Source organism: Mus musculus, chromosome 11 (genome assembly GCF_000001635.26).
Source record: "Mus musculus strain C57BL/6J chromosome 11, GRCm38.p6 C57BL/6J".
NCBI classification, from domain to species: domain Eukaryota; kingdom Metazoa; phylum Chordata; class Mammalia; order Rodentia; family Muridae; genus Mus; species Mus musculus.
In genome coordinates this window covers 87,471,854-87,488,537 of record NC_000077.6, presented here as the reverse complement: position 1 = coordinate 87,488,537, position 16,684 = coordinate 87,471,854, and the positions used below count along the sequence as shown (strand labels likewise).

General features: G+C 42.6%; 1 protein-coding gene across 8 annotated transcripts in view; it reads right to left on the bottom strand.

Moving 5' to 3' along the window:
* The window catches only part of Tex14 (testis expressed gene 14), a 150,811-nt gene that overhangs the window by 67,286 nt on the left and 66,841 nt on the right, over positions 1 to 16,684 (bottom strand). For all 8 annotated transcript variants that reach the window (XR_001780081.2, XM_011249327.3, XM_017314856.2 and 5 more), the window contains exons 3-5: positions 14,020 to 14,134; positions 3,673 to 3,838; positions 2,153 to 2,289 (exon numbers count right to left, since the gene is read on the bottom strand). Coding sequence is in view for 7 of the 8 variants with exons in the window: in XM_011249327.3 (XP_011247629.1) it covers positions 2,153 to 2,289; positions 3,673 to 3,838; positions 14,020 to 14,134 (418 nt within the window). In the remaining variant the exon portion in view is untranslated. The remainder of the gene's footprint in view (positions 1 to 2,152; positions 2,290 to 3,672; positions 3,839 to 14,019; positions 14,135 to 16,684) is intronic.

Below are 16,684 nucleotides of genomic sequence, written 5' to 3'. Positions count from 1 at the left end.
TCCAAAGTGAGATCTCCCAGGACTCTGCCCTGATGGCTCTGGGATCACTGATTTTGAGGGAACTGTGAGGACACTCAAGCGGCCCAGTGGGGGTCCAACACCAGCACCAGTAATGTCAGTGTGCCATTTTTTTAACTGAAGCCCCCATTCAGTGCAGCCTTCAGACAATAGAACCCCTGAATCCATTCTGATTCCTGAACCACAGAAACTGCATGAGATAAAAAATAGTTAGTGTTGGAGATTGGGGCTAATGCTTTAAATCTGCGTGTCCAGACGCTGAAGATCCTTGTCCCCAATTGGTTTTTTGATCTATCAATAAAGATGCAAGCAGCCAATGGCTGAGCACAGTGCAGGATACCTAGAGTTTCATGGTAGGATGCAGGGAGAATCGCCAGGACTGGACAAGAAGAAGGGGACGCAGTAGTGGCAGGAGGTAAAGCCATCCAGCCATGTGAGTTTTCAGGTAAGTGGCCACTAGCTCCTGGGCAGGTGTGCGCCTGTGACTTGCAGGGAGCACAAAGTGGTGCAGCCAAAAATTCACCACAAGCACTTAGTGCCTGAAGTTGTTAAATCTGAGAGATGATTCATCTTCCATCAGTGTGGGCACTGAGACCTCTTGGGTGGGTCCCAGAGAACAGTAAAGGAGGTTTCCATGTCGCTCTAGTAACAGAGGTGCCGTGTCCACTGGCACACAGCATGACCGAAAACAGAGGGTCCTAGCAATCTAGTAGAACCTCAGAAGGGGCCCTGAACAGGGTGGTGGCTGCTTCCCCAGTCTTCATGGAAGTCCCTTCAGATGCCGGCAGCCTGGCATCTCCTGATAGTGACAGTGGGAGAGGTGGCTACTCCAAAGCTCATGACAATTCCCCATTGGTCCAAAGGCTGTGTAAAAAAACCCCACTTGCTGCTGGGCAATACATTAGACCTGCACCTCAACTCTAGTCGCTAGAATCTCTTTCCCTGGTTGGTGGCTCCGCCTCTCTCACCCCCTCCTGGATCCTGGCTACCATTATCAACAGATACAAGTACAGAGAGTCAGAGTTGGAAAGAATCACAAAGCATAGCTTCTGCAACCTTTTCATTTTACAGATGGGAAAACTACAGCTTTCCTAAGAAGGGGAAACAATGGCCTACAGAAGGCCGGAGAACATGGGCCGGGAATAGATGTAAATGATACTCATGCAGCCACACACTAGACTCAACCCACCTCCTGCACACCAGGGTCCCACCAGCTCAACTTTCACTGGAAATATAATAGTGTATGCATTCAATGGCTATTTAGTTGATGCTGCAGCAGTTTCAACTCCTTCGGAATGAAAACTATTCTGCTGCCAGGTGGGGTGGCACATACCTTTAATGTCAGCACTCAGAAGGCAGAGGCAGATTAGCTTCTGAGTTTGGGGCTAGCTTGGTCTACATAGTGAATTCTAAGACAGTTGGTGCTATGCAGAGAGATATGTCTTTTAAAAAGAAAAGAAAAGAAAGTAGAAGGAAAGAAAAGAAGTGGAGGAGGAAGACGAATGTTACAACTCTGATCTTGGAAGGTCTATAGTTCCTATATCCCTAGTTGTTGGGAGCTATTAAGACAACTCTTGATCTCTGAATTGGGCCTCTCCCCCCACCAGAAGAAAAGGGGGTCAAAAGCGGGCCACCAACACATGGATTCCTAGAACCACGGGATGTTCCAGCCCTAGGTCATCACCAACGTCCTGACCACACCCTGATACCACCAAGTTCCTGCTTCCCCATGTAGCTGCCAAAAGAAAGAATTTCTATTGCCCCCCCTCCCATAAGTACTTCTCCTTTTGCTTGTATTGCCCCACCCCTCCCGCTGATAAGTGTCTGTACTTCCCCTTTTGCTTGTGCATTTAAGCCTTGGACCTTTCTCAATACATTGGGGTCTTGATACAACTTCAGAACGGTTTCCGTGTCATTACTCGTACAAGACCCTCGTCCTTCTCTACCCCCCATTTGGTTCTTAGGAGGAGGTCCCCTCGAGACCCTCGAATAACTGGACCTGCTGGACGGGTCACCTAGTAATTTATCAGTGACAGGCTTTCTCTTCCCAGCCTCAACCTTTCAACCTGTTATGCTGCTAAAGAGCCACAAGGCCCCCATCAGGAAGGCTGAAGTGGCTCAAGTCTGTGCTCACCCCTGAATGAGGCTACCAAACCAGGGTGGGCTGCCGATGAGTCGCTGAGGAGAGTCTATCTTCTTCAGAAGGTCATAGGAGAAGCCCTGGATGATAGCCTTCATATGTGAAGTACAACGTTGCATGAACTCCACCATCTGTAACACACAGCAGAGACTCTGGGAATAATGGTGTGAACAACATACAGATGCATTTAAGGAGCTGTTGGGAGCCATTAGGACAACACAATTGTCCTGATCTCTGAATTGGGCCTCTCCCCCCGAGAAGAAAAGGGGGTCAAAAGCGGGCCACTGACACACCACTCCAAGAACAACCACAGATTGTTCCAGCCCTAAGCGCCAGATGTCCTGACCTCAAGATGTACCCTGATACCGCCAAGTTCCTGCTTCCCCATGTAACTGCCTAAAGAATGTGCAATTCTATTGCCCCACCCCTCCTGCTGATAAGTACCTGTACTTCCCCTTTTGCTTGTGCATTTAAACCTTGGGCCTGGCTAATACAGTGGAACCTTGATGCCACTCAGAATGTTTTCGTGTCGTTCTTGCATAGGGTTCCTGCCATATGAGGATGAGGACCTGAGTTCAGAGTCCCAGAGTTAAAGCATTACAAGCTCGGCAGGGCGGCACATGCCTATAACACCAGGGCAGGGGAAACAGGTAGATCTCACAAGCTCACTGGTCAGTGAAGGAGCTTGTCTTAAAAAATAAAGGAGAGGCTGAAGAAATGGCTCAGTGGCTAAAAGCACTTGCTTCCCACTCTCCCACAGAACCTGGGTTTCATTTCCAGCACCCACATGGCATAAGCAACTCCTCAAAGTTGTTCCTGACCTCCATACTCATACCAAGGCACACACACACATCATGGATACACAATACACAGTAGTAACCAAGAAAAAGACATATCTTTTAAAAACTAAAAAGATAGGGCTGGAGAGCACTACCTGCTCTGCCAGAGTGCCCCAGCACCCACATAGCAGCTTATAACTGTTACTCCAGTTCCAGGGGACCTGGCATCCTCACACAGACATAAATACAGGCAAACACACACACACACACACGCACACAGAGTCAAGCTTTAAGAAACCTGGTATTAGAGCCAGACGGTAGTGGTGCATGCCTTTAATCCCAGCACTTGGGAGGCAGAGACAGGCGGATTTCTGAGTTCGAGGCCAGCCTGGTCTACAGAGTGAGTTCCAAGACAGCCAGGGCTACACAGAGAAACCCTATTTCGAAAAGAAAGAAAGAAAGAAAGAAAGAAAGAAAGAAAGAAAGAAAGAAAGAAAGAAAGAAAGAAACAAACAAACAAACAAACAAACAAACAAACAAACAAAAAACCTGGTATTGAGTGGTTGAGCAAAGACGACACCCAACATCTATCTCTGGCCTCCACATACACCTAACTTGCTTCAACTCAGCTCTCTGTCCAGTTCTAATACTGAGACTGCTGTAAAGTTTGTTCTGTTCCCGTGGATCCTGACTCTTAGTCCACAGTCTTTACTGGACACAGAGGCCCACTTTTACCTGAGTGCTACGATCCTTCCCTGCTGTCAAGGCCCAGGCCTGTGGATTCCGACCCTTCTCATCATGGAGTCGCAGGTCACCCCCTGCAGTCAGCAGTTTACTGAGGATCCACTGGTTGCCTGAAAAGGCTGCTGCATGGACAGGAGTGCTCCCGTCAAAGCAGCGGCTAGGGACAGGAAGAAACACAGTGAGCGCCCATGACACCTCCTTCCTTGCAAGGAATGGATTTAGTGTTAGGTCTTCCAGTCATTAACAGTGCATTACAGAAAGGAAGACTGCACTATTGTTTGAACACTAGTCTGCAGCAGCAAGAACTTTACACACATCCCTTTTTTCATCTTTATCTCAACTTTCTAAACAGATGAGGGATCAAAAGGGCTTCATACCCAGACAGGGGTTTGAACCCGTGTTCTTTCCTTACTACTCCCTGGCAATGGCTTTACCGAACAGTTTTCTTTATGTCTTCTGTATCTTGGGGTGAAGCTAGTTAAACACAGAGACCTTTCCTCTCAGGTGACAAGTGCTCTGCTATCCACACAAATTCAGTAGTGGAAGAGCCCAACAAAACTTTAGCATCACTAATCCAGACAAGAATATGTTCCTCAAAGCTTCCACCAATGCCAAGAAACTAAGCATGAAAGATGGAGTTTATTTGTCCTTGACAAGATGAGGCTATAAAGGATACAGCTATTTCTTAACAGGGTACACATCAGAAACACCCGGGAGAGCTCTCTCCCTTTCGTTGAAAAAGGAAGCAAGAGGGCTGGAGAGATGGCTCAGCGGTTAAGAGCACTGACTGTTCTTCTGAAGGTCCTAAGTTCAAGTCCCAGCAACTACATGGTGGCTCACAACCACCTGTAATGAGATCTGGTGCCCTCTTCTGGTGTCTTTGAAGATGGCTACAGTGTACTTATGTGTGATATTAAATAAATCTTTTTTAAAAAGGAAGCAAGAGAAAGTGCTGAAGAGGAAGAAAGGGGAGAACAATAAGAAAATATAACAGGAAAAAAAACCCTTCCAACTATTTTCTTGCTCAGAGGCAATTACAGTTCTGTATTCTTCTAGAAGTTTTCTATGTGTATACAAATCTGAATAAAAATATGTCATATGAGGCTGAAGAGATGGCTCAGTAGTTAAGAATACATGTTGCTCTTACAGAGAACCTGGGTTCAATTCCCAGCATCCACATGGTGATTCACAACCACCTAGAACCCCAGTTTCAGAAGAACTGACACCTTCTAGCTGCCACAGGGACCATGTATCAAAGTGGCAGCAAAACATTCATACACATAAAATAAATCTAAAAAATGTGGTAAACTAGTTTTTATATGTATGTTATATAAACCATTCTTCTTATGATGGAGAGCTTCCACATGAGAGAATACCAGCCACTGCACATTTCCATTCATATCTGAATAGTATTCCAGTATGAGTCAGTCAGTGAGGCACTGAGGTACCTACCAGCATCTGACTCTCAAGAGTAAGCAGAGCGCGGTGACACATACCCATAACTCCAGCACTTGGAAGGTGGAGGCAGGACAGTCAAATGAGTTCAATGCCAAACTGGTTTATAAACTAAGATCCTATCCTCAAAACAAACTATACACATGAGCACATGCACACATACTCACACAGCTGGAACAGTTAAGAACCTTTGCTGCTCTTCCAGAGGACCTAAATTCAGTTCTGTGGTCTCCCCTCCCCCAGCCTGAAACCTGCTTGCTCAGGGGTGGAGCTTGCCTGATCAATCGTTCTGCCATGCCCACTGCTGGAACCTGCCTTTGCCGTTTGGAGCCGTGCACGTGGTCACCCTGCTATTGGACCTCAAGATTAATTGGTGGGAATCGGGCCCCTTCCCCTGCTTCATAACTGTGTGTGGAACAGTAAAATTGAGCTTTGATCAGAATGCCTGTCTTAGCTGCATTTCTTTCTCTCGCCGCCTAGCCCCTCTTCTCTCCCAGGTTTCCAAAATGCCTTTCCAGGCCAGAACCCAGGCTGTGATCTGCTGGCCGGACACAACATTTGGCGAACCAACGCGCGACTGAGAAACAGCAAAGGATTTTTGGAAGAGGCACTGCTGGTTTGGAGCTCCATGGAAGAAGAAAATAATTAAAGGATAAAGGAAATTCATACCGGAGAAGGTCGGTATAGGCTAAGCTGAAACAGCGTTAAACCCGAGAGCTAATTCACTTAGGTTCAGCAGTGAAGCTTAAGAGGAGCTGGGAACTATAACAGGCGGTAGGCCGTGGCTCTCCGAAGCTACATTTTTAGGCGTGAGAAAAGAAAGGGTTTATTAAAAGGAAATTAATAATCAGGCGGATTGCATCATGAGGGAGGAAAATGTCCCAAAAAGCAGAGAGAAATTTCAGGAGTGCCTTGTTTTGTTCTCTCTGGGCCTTATAGCAGAAGTAGTACTGTGTCCCCTTTTGTGTCTTGTCTAATGTCTGGTGCACCAATCTGTTCTCGTGTTCAATTCATGTATGTTCGTGTCCAGTCTGTACGAATGAATGTTCTATGTTTTATGTTGGATAATAAAGATGGTATAAAAAACTTTATCTGCAAAGCCGAGAGCTGCCACGTGCTTCAATCAGGAATCAGACACATGGCAGGAGGGCCCCTGCTGGAAAAACTGTTTGTTTTAGGAAAAAAGGGCGAGTGCACAGCCTCTTAGTTTCGGGGTAAAAAAGCTGATAAATGGTTTGTGACTAATGTGTTTGACAAATGATAAAGTACCTTTTATTCTATGATTGTAGCTACAAAAATTAATGTTCTCTGATTGGTCTAAATGTAACTGCTTCGTTTGGTTCTTTTTTATTGATAATGTGCTCTGCATGTTTTCACATTCAGCTCATAAGTTGTTAAATAATTGTTACATTGCTACAGGTGGTTAGTGTTAAATTTGATAACTCAAGTTTAGAGTCCTTCCGACACGTGGCATAAGGCAGGCCAAGAGGCTGGGTCTCTAAAGATATTTCTAGTTTAGATAATAATTAATGTGGTTTCTATCCTAAATAGTAAAATTTAAGATAAGAGTTAAAGCAATGCCTCTTTATTAAAGCATTAAAGCTTGCTTTAATAGGTATTCATAGGTATTAATTGGCAGCCAAACTTCGTAATATGATAGTAAAGCTTCTAATATTGATTTTAAAGATGATAGATTGTTTTAAACTTGGGTTTTGCTTTCCCAAGGTTGTAGATATTATCCTAACGTTACACAAGAAACTTAAAAATTATGGTTAAGACTGCCATTGTTCCATTGACTGCAGCTTGCAGTTTGATTACAAATTTAAGATTTTCTACTCACCCATTTATTGTTAATTAAGATAATTATAAGAGTAATCATCTTTTGAAAGCGCTAATACAGCTCACTTCATACAAAACTGTGACAAAGTTATCTAGTTATGTTGTCTTTGTGAATAGATTAGACCCTCAAACAATCAGTTTGGCTATAGTTGCTGCTTGGCAGGAAACTGCAGTACGGGCAATTTTTTTACAACACTAAAGTTGTAAAGAACGTTCTAACTGTAAGTCATCTTAAGATAGAGTATCAAAAGTTAGAGGCGTAGACAGTTATATTGTTCCTCTAGAATCGGTCCTTATTACAGGAGGGCCAAGATGCTCAGATTAGAAAGTATTTTACGTTTGAGTCAATACAGGGCTCAGGGGAGCTCCAGAGCGGCTTGTGGCCTTCTTGTGTTTTGCAAACAGTACCTGAGAAAGTTTTTCCCTGTGTTCAAGAGAATTTCTTTTTAACAGTGTTGCAGATCTATTCAGATGTTTAGAATAATGCTTAAAATCAAAGAGTTTTGCTTCCAGTGAACTGGTAATCCATAGAAAATTTTGCCTCTAGGTATGGCTAATGTAACTTTACATTATGTAAGAAAAAATTTTTATTGTTTCTGCTTCTATACAAGAAGCCAAGAGTTTTAATCTTTCAGTGTATATTGTTTCCTAAGTGGAAAGTATTTTATTAACTAATGCTTCTCAAAGGAAGTTTACCTTAAATCCTTGCTCTCACCCAAAGGATTCAGAGACAATATACTTTTATTACTTAGGGTTTTAGTTTACTACAAAAGGTTTTACAAAAAAAATAAAGAAAGCTTTTATAATCATTATTAATTATATTCATTGGTAATTAAATATTAGTTGTGCCCAAGACAATTCTTTGGCCAGAAAAAACATTGTAAAGTCATTTTTCTCATCTTCCCAGCCGATCGTTGGCCCACATGGGCCCAACTAGCTGCTGTGGGGCGGAGTCTTAAGACACACAGTTTCCCCTGTTCCAGCACAAATAATCTAGTTGTGTGCTGTAGATGGTGTTTTAAAATGCTGAACAATCAAACCTTAATTTGTATATTAATAGTCAATGCCATATCTCTGAGCTCACAACTGCTTAAAATTGTTCGTCCCTCAGATACTATTAATTCTCAAATTTATAATTGCTTATGCATATTTCTAGTTAATAAATAAATTATGCACATGTGACTCTTTTTTTTCCTTTTCCATTTTTTATTAGGTATTTAGCTCATTTACATTTCACATGTGACTCTTAATAACTTTTCAAGCTTTCTAGTTACAACAGCTCCTTAAGAAAAATGATTGAAAGTGCAATTAGTCACTGCCCCTTTACAGCCAAGTATTTAAAATATTTTGTCAACAAGTTATTAATTCAAAAGGTTAGATATTGTGAAATTTTAAAACTTTAACTTCTTAAAAGACAAAAAAGAGAGAAATTGTATCCCTGTACATACTATTTAGTGCATTCCCATGCACACTATTTAAATCATACCTTTATTTTTAAAATTTGAAATTTAAATGTCAAAGAATTTAATAAATGCTTTATAGTATCTTAAAGAGATCTACTTATTGGCTTATAGATTGATCCTAAAACAGCTACCTTATTGGGAAAGGGAAAAACAAGTTCTCTCCACAGAACGCTGCAGAAGCATATTAATTCCTGTGACGAGCTGGCAGGTAAGTTGACTCAGTGTCCTAATTGAAATGACTAAGAAACTAAATTAAATTCATGTTTTAGACCCATCCTTGCTTATCATTTTTCCAGTTTAGACTAGCTTCTAGCCTTTTAACTTTATGGCAATAGTACATCAGAGACTGTATATTCTGACTTAGTAAAATTAGTCATTTAATAGAGTCATAATGATTTTTCTCTTTTCTTCAGTGTGACCAGTCATTCCAACTCAATCTTAGACTGGTCTAATATTCAGTCCAATGTTAAGAGATTCCTATATTCTAAACTACCTAGCAAAGTTAATTCAGAGCACATCCCCCACTTCCAGAGAGTCTCTGGCCTTTTTACTATTCTAAAACCAGCCCAGAGACTGAGTTTCAGCCTTGCTAATTTGCAACTGAATAAAGTACCTGAACTTCCCCAAAAGAAGCTTTGTGATGTTACTCTTCACTGTCTAAGGTTTTTGTCTTTCAAGCAGGTCAATCTACACCTTCAGCTGGACTGCAGTGGGCATGCATCCCCGCAGCCTAGAGCATACAGGAGGCAGCTACTATTTTCATTTCAGCACGTTTTGTGACTTTTGATCTGAGTTGAGATTTAGGTTTACCAAGAGGGCTAGTAAAGCAGATATTTCAAATATTAAAAGAGATTGGTTTTTAATTTGATAGATGGCCTTAGTCCCTTAGCTGGCCTCTGACTTTTCACCCTTGCTGTTACTGCCAGGTCCCCTTAGTTCCTTAGGCTGTGGGAATAACAGGGATGAGGAGGATGACTTCCAGCTCCTATTTTAGCCACAAATCGTGGTGTTACTAATGATATAATTCTTGTCTAGGCCTTGCTAATCTGAGGTTGACAATTCTCCTTTAGGAGCTGCACAGTACTCAGAACTGTGCATACTGGTTCGTGATCATATGAATACAGTATGGGTATCGCTTGGTGCAGAAAATTACTGCAGGGGGAGGTCCAGCCTGACCTGTTCTGAGTTCCCTGTGGGATATACCCGGTTTGATGGAGGTTGGTATCTATTTACAGCTAAAAACCAAAAATATCTAAGGCTCTGCCTCCCCTCCCCAAAAGATACCAAGAGCCACAGGTGTGGGTCGTGACAGCACCCACGGGAGGAATCGGGTCAATGTCCACCCAAGCCAAGGTTAATAGCCCACTCATCTACAGATGAAAAAATCATTTGATCACCTCAGTTAAGCGTTGCCTTATTAAACTTAATTAATAGGGGGGAGAGAGGTTGGAGACCGTACTGTTGGAAGGCCCTTCACAGCCTCCCACCCTAAAAAAGCCAATTGGCCTTGTACTACGGAGCCAGTCGTTACCCCCTCTTCCCTGTTTCCCGCCTGTCATCCAAAAATGCAGAGGAATATCAACTCAGTGTTATTCTTAATAAAGTGCATCTCAAATTTGTTCAGTCAAACTTCTGCCAGGGTTCCAATGCCCTACTTAAAATTCAACTAGGAAGTTACCTATTCAGCACTAATTAGCATTATAAAGTCAGAGCCTACTGCGTAGGGTTTTTCTGTTGTTTACTAGAATAGAAAGGACAGTCTTATCTAGATACGGTTTACTATAAGAAAAGTTAGGGAATCCCACAGAGACAGGTTTTTTCTTTAGCCCCAAGAATTCAGGCAGAACTATTGAGCATAGATAAATTTTTTGCCTCAGGCCAGCCTTTTCTTTTTTTATTTTTATTAACCACAGGGAGGAGATGTAGTCTCCCCTCCCCCAGCCTGAAACCTGCTTGCTCAGGGGTGGAGCTTGCCTGATCAATCGTTCTGCCATGCCCACTGCTGGAACCTGCCGCTTTGCTGTTCTGAGCCGTGCACGTGGTCACCCTGCTATTGGACCCCAAGATTAATAGGTGGGAATCGGGCCCCCTTCCCCTGCTTTATAATTGCGTGCAGAACATTAAAATTGAGCTTTGATCAGAATGCCTGTCTTAGCTGCATCATTTTCTCTCGCTACCTAGCCCCTCTTCTCTTCCAGGTTTCCAAAATGCCTTTCCAGGCTAGAACCCAGGTTGTGGTCTGCTGGCCAGACACAACACAGTTCCAGCATCCATGCTGGATAACCTGCAACTACAGTTCAATTGTGGCTGCACATACATAAAGTATTTTTTAAAAATTATTCTAAGATTAGCCGGAACTGACAAGTAAGAATCTGCATGCCCGGGACCTGGGAATGTGTGCTTGTTTCCTAAGTCCCTGGAGTGATGCTAAGGAGGCTGTCAGGGCCCAGGCATCTGGGTGGGATCAGTTGTTCTGTGTCGTGTTTCATTATTCCCAATCAAATCGATTCTTGTTCTGATTATTCCTTCTACAGTAGTAGGAAAACTAAATAGTAATGGGGAGAGGATATTATTTTTCATTTCTCACGAATAATGAGGAAGAAGAAAGAAGAAGGGGGAAGAAGAGGAGGAGGAAGAGGAGGGTGAGGAGGAAAGAAGAAGAATGGTTTATAGACACCAAACTAAAACCTACAAGGAAACAGTCCAAGTAGAATAAAAGTACACATGAAGCCGGGCATGGTGGCACACACCTTTAACTTTAGTACTCAGGAGGCAGAGGCAGGTGGAGCTCTATGAGCTCAAGGCCGGCCTGGTCTACCCAGAGTTTCAGGATTACCAGGGCTATAAAGAGAACCCTGTCTCCAAAGGAAAAAAAAGCATATGATTTACATGATAAATTCTCTTTATCAGTTTAATGGTTAAAAGGGAAAAATCTCTACCTTGTTTTATTCTAAATTTTGTTTAGTTCAGCAATATTAGAAGTAAATTTTCATGAGCTGTTTTTCTTTTTTTAAGATTTATTTATTATTTATATGAGTACACTGTAGCTGTCTTCAGACACACCAGAAGAGAGCATCGGATCCCATCACAGATGGCTGTGAGCCACCATGGGGTGGCTGGGAATTGAACTCAGGACCTCTGGAAGAGCAATCAGTGCTCTTAACCACTGAGCCATCTCTCAAGCCCAAGCTGTTTTTCTTCTACTAAAATTCTTTTTTGTATTTTGGCCTTGGGACTGTAATCATTTAGAAGCTTTAATCCTGTCTTTTCAGGTCCCAGGTGCTGCGGGAGTCGTGGGTTACCGTGCAGACATGGCCAAGTCCAAGAACCACACCACACATAACCAGTCCCACAAATGGCACAAAAATGGCATCAAGAGCCAGGCAGCGATGGCGCCCGCCATTAATCCCAGCACTTGGGAGGCAGAGACAGGAGGATTTCTGAGTTCGAGGCCAGCCTGGTCTACAGAGTGAGTTCCAGGACAGCCAGGGCTATACAGAGAAACCCTGTCTTGGAAAAAAAATTTTTTTCTTTCTTTTCTTCTCCTCCCTCCTCCTCCCCCTCCTCTCCCTTCTCTCCCTCTTCCTCCTCGACACAGGGTATCTTTGTGTGGGCCTGGTTGTCCTGGTACTTGCTACAAGAACTCTGAAAGTACTTGCTTTCTTCCCTGTCAGGACATATGGCTGAGGTGAGAAAGTGTTACTACCTAGAGAGAGACAAGGAATCCATGACAAGAGTCACATGCCACCAACTCATTACACTGCTGCTCTTCCATAGTAAAATCTCTATCAAATACTAAACTGAGATTATTTTCATTCCAAGCTATAAAACTCAGGCAAAAATTAGCCTTTCTGAAAAATTGGTATCAACTACCTGTTTGTGGGTATTCTGACCTGTTTAAGCAATCAGAATACATAATATAAATTATAACCGAGGGAATAGGAATGGGCCAACAGTGATAGTAATTAATAATGAGTCACATAATGATTTCCTATAAATCGTATTGTCTCAGGAAATCAATTTTATTAAAACATTTCAAGATAGGGAGATAACTATTTTTGATAAAAAATTAATAAAAGTTATTCTTTTTTAATATTTTTGAAAAACAATAGAAGTGGAGCTCAAGAATTAGAGTCCTAGGTTCAACCCTCTAAATTAAAAAGAGATTTGGCCAGGCATAGTGGTACACGCTTTTAATCCCAACAGTCCAGCAACAGAGACAGGCAGATCTCTGTGAGTTCAAGGCCAATTTGGCAAGCTCCAAGGGATACACAGTGAGACCCTGCCTCAGAAAACAAAGAAAAAACGAGAAAGAAAAGAAAAAAAACTGTTTCTCCATAAGTTTTTTAAAAGCTGCAACAGCAGTGTCATCTTACAAAGCTTAAGGACCTTGAAAATGAGCTGGCTATGGTAGCACACACCATTAATCCCAGCATTTGGAGGTAGGGGCCAGCAGATCTTAGTGACATGGCAAATTCCAGTACACTGAGGGGTCAGGGAGGGAGAAAGGAGGAAGGAAGGAGAAAAGTCTGAAAATAGCAATAATATTTTAACATGGAAGGCATTTTCATAAAATATTTAATTAAAATTTAATTATAACTAGTTCTAAGAACTTAGTAAAATCTGAGCCAGGCATGGTGGCGCACGCCTTTAATCCCAGCACTAGGGAGGCAGAGGCAGGCAGATTTCTGAGTTCGAGGCCAGCCTGGTCTACAGAATGAGTTCCAGGACAGCTAGGGCTACACAGAGAAACCCTGTCTCGATAAAACCCAAAAAAAAAAAAAAAAAAAAAAACAGTAAAATTTGATAAAGCTATCAAAAGATGGCCTAGTCGGCCATCACTGGAAAGAGAGGCCCATTGGACACGCAAATTTTATATGCCCCAGTACAGGGGAACGCCAGGGCCAAAAAGGGGGAGTGGGTGGGTAGGGGAGTGGGGGGGTGGGTATGGGGGACCTTTGGAATAGCATTGAAAATGTAAACGAGGAAAATTCCTAATTTAAAAAAAAAGAATTTTTAATACAAAAAAACAAAAAACAAAACAAAAAACAAAAAAAAGAAAATATTCGGTAATATTTAAAAAAAATTGATAAAGCTAAGAAATTGCATATAACCTTTTGGGAAAAAAAAGCAAAGAGTGGTAACAAATGGCTATAATCGCAAAACTTGGGAAGTAGAGGCAGGAAGATCAGAAATTCAAAGCCAGCCTCAGCCCTGTCAGACCCTGTGTATAGACAGACAGACAGAGAGAGGCCTCAGCAGGTAAAAGTGCTTGCTGCTAAGCCTGACCACCTGAGTTTGACATCCCATTCCCAGGTCCAACATGGTAGAAGACAATCCACTCTTCCAACATATCCTCTAACCTATACACACATACGCTAGCACACTTGGAAGTAAAATGTACTCAGTGGCTGACATCTGCAATCCCAGGACTCTGAAGGTTGAGAGGAGGTTGGATGTGTGTTCAAGGACAACCTGGGCTAAACGGTGCCTTGCATACAGCAGGGGATGCAGAGTAAGCCTCTGACTCAAGAAAAAAAAAAGCATTCTGTTTTCTAGAGATTGATATTATTATACTTACTGATTTGGATCTGATCCATAATCCACCAGAACATCCACTAATTTCACATGGCCCAGTAATGCTGCAACAAAGAGCGCTGACTGGCCCTGAGTGTTAACTGCATCGACACAGACTCCTGGAAAACAAAAGCAGATTGGTGTGAGCATCAGCTTCACCCTGCAATGGAACTGGTCAAATTTATACTGGGCGGAATGTTTGGTTCTGTGTTTTATATATGTGTGTGGTGGGTATATAAAAAGGCCAGAAGGGGACATCCCATTCCAAGGAGCTCGAGTTACAGGAGGCTGTGAGCTAGGAACCAAACTCTTAACCCACCCTCTTAACCACTAAGGCATCTCTGCAGTCCTGTGTGCTTTTGACTTTTGAAACAGGGTCTCAGTCCAACCCAACCTGAAACTCCTGATCCACCTCCAAGTGCTGGAATTACAGGCCTGTGTCAGTACACTACATAGGGAGAAATCCCTATCTTTTCTGTTATTTACCTCATTTGCTTTTTTTGTTTTGTTTTGTTTTGTTTTTGTTTTTTCGAGACAGGGTTTCTCTGTATAGCCCTGGCTGTCCTGGCACTCACTCTGTAGACCAGGCTGGCCTCGAACTCAGAAATCTGCCTGCCTTTGCCTCCCGAGTGCTGGAATTAAAGACGTGTGCCACCATGCCCAGCTAGTCACAACCCTTTTTAACTCCAGTTCCAAGGAATCCGTTGACCTTCTCTGGCCTCCTATGGCTCTCTATCAACACAGTGCCAGACATGCATGCAGACAAGATTTCATATGCATAAAATAAAACGAGCATTAAAAAAAAAGGCAAACATTTGTATGTCCAGGCTGGCCTGAGTTTAAGGTTCTCCTGCCTCATCCTACAAAATGACTGGTACTAGGGGCTACACCACCATAAACTGGAAGAAAAAACTGTCCATAGGCAGGAGGATCATCACACATTTATAAACTAGCCTGGTCTACAGATTGAGTTCCAGGCCAACCAAGCAATTCATAGCAAAACTGCATTTAAATAAACAAAACCAAACAAATCACTTTTCAATACTTTTCTGGTTGTGCCTAGGATTTCTGGTTATGGCTCTTGCAGAGAACCCAGGTTCCATTCCCAGCATCCACCAACCTGCAGTACTAGTTCCAGGAAATCTAAATCCATCTTTTGACATGTGTTTTAGGCACCTCTCAGTCCACCGGAAATCTGAAAATTGGCAGGTGAAGCACACATTTACCTCCCGCCCCCCTTTGGTTTTTCAAGACAAGGTTTCTCTTGGTAGCCCTGTCTGTCCTGGAACGAACTCTGTAAACCAAGCTGGCCTCAAACTTGGAGATCAGCTGGGCTATACCTCCAGATTGTGCCACCACCGGCTAGCTTTCACTCACATAAATTACAAAATGAAACAAAACAACAACAAAAACCCTTGTGACTGCAAGGTGGTTCATCTGACAAAGGCATCAACAACCAAACCTGACAAATTGAGTTCAAACCATCCTTAGCCACTTAAGACAGAATCAACTCCTGCCAGTTGTCCTCTGACTTTCACACTTTAGCTGTGGCAAGTGTATCATCCCACAAATACACAAAATACAATTTTTGACCTTTTTGAGGCAGAGCTGAATTTTCATGTTTATTTTGTTTCACTATGCAGTCATGCCAGAACTGAGACTCACTAGGCTTACCAAGGCTGGCCTTGAAATCAGATTCACCAACCTCTGTTTGCCTCTGGAGCACTGGGTTTATAGGTGTATGGGGGGGGGGGGGCGTTGTTATGACTGTGCTGAAAACTGAACCTGAAGACAGGGTGGCTTAGAACTCTTCAAGTCTAGCTTCAACATTTTCCATTTAACCAGTGACCTGTTGGCTTTCTCATCAATTTATAAGAAAGTAGTGGCATATCTTATTCTCACCATAGTAAAAAAAAAAAAAAATTGTATAAAACCCTAGATGACTACTCAGCAAAAACTTAATAGGAACATGGGTAAAACGACATAAAAAAATCCTATAATAGATATTTGTAAAATACCTAGAAAACCCTTCTTTATGGGATGTTTTAGGAACATGGTAAATACTCAGGGTCTTGCCAAGAACAGTTAAAAAAAAAGTAGACTTTGAGAAAACCTTAAGCATAAAATACAAACACATGCAGAACTAGTGGGCAGACAGAGAACATATGAATACAAGACTTACACTATATTAATTCATAACACAAAATAAGAATAAAAAGAGAATGGCATGAGTACACAGTCTAAAGCACCAAAGTGCTCAAAAAGCGTTCACCATAGAAAGGACAAACCCATAGAAAGAGACAAAGTTTGGAGCTGAGATGAAAGGATGGACCATGTAGAGACTGCCATATCCAGGGATCAGCATCCAAACGCGGACACCATTGCATACACTAGCAAGATTTTATTGAAAGGACCCAGATGTAGCTGTCTCTTGTGAGACTATGCCGGGGCCTAGCAAACACAGAAGTGGATGCACACAGTCAGCTAATGGATGGATCATAGGGCTCCCAATGGAGGAGCTAGAGAAAGTACCTAAGGAGCTAAAGGGATCTGCAACCCTATAGGTGGAACAACATTATGAACTAACCAGTACCCCGGAGCTCTTGACTCTAGCTGCATATATATCAAAAGATGGCCTAGTCGGCCATCACTGGAAAGAGAGGCCCATT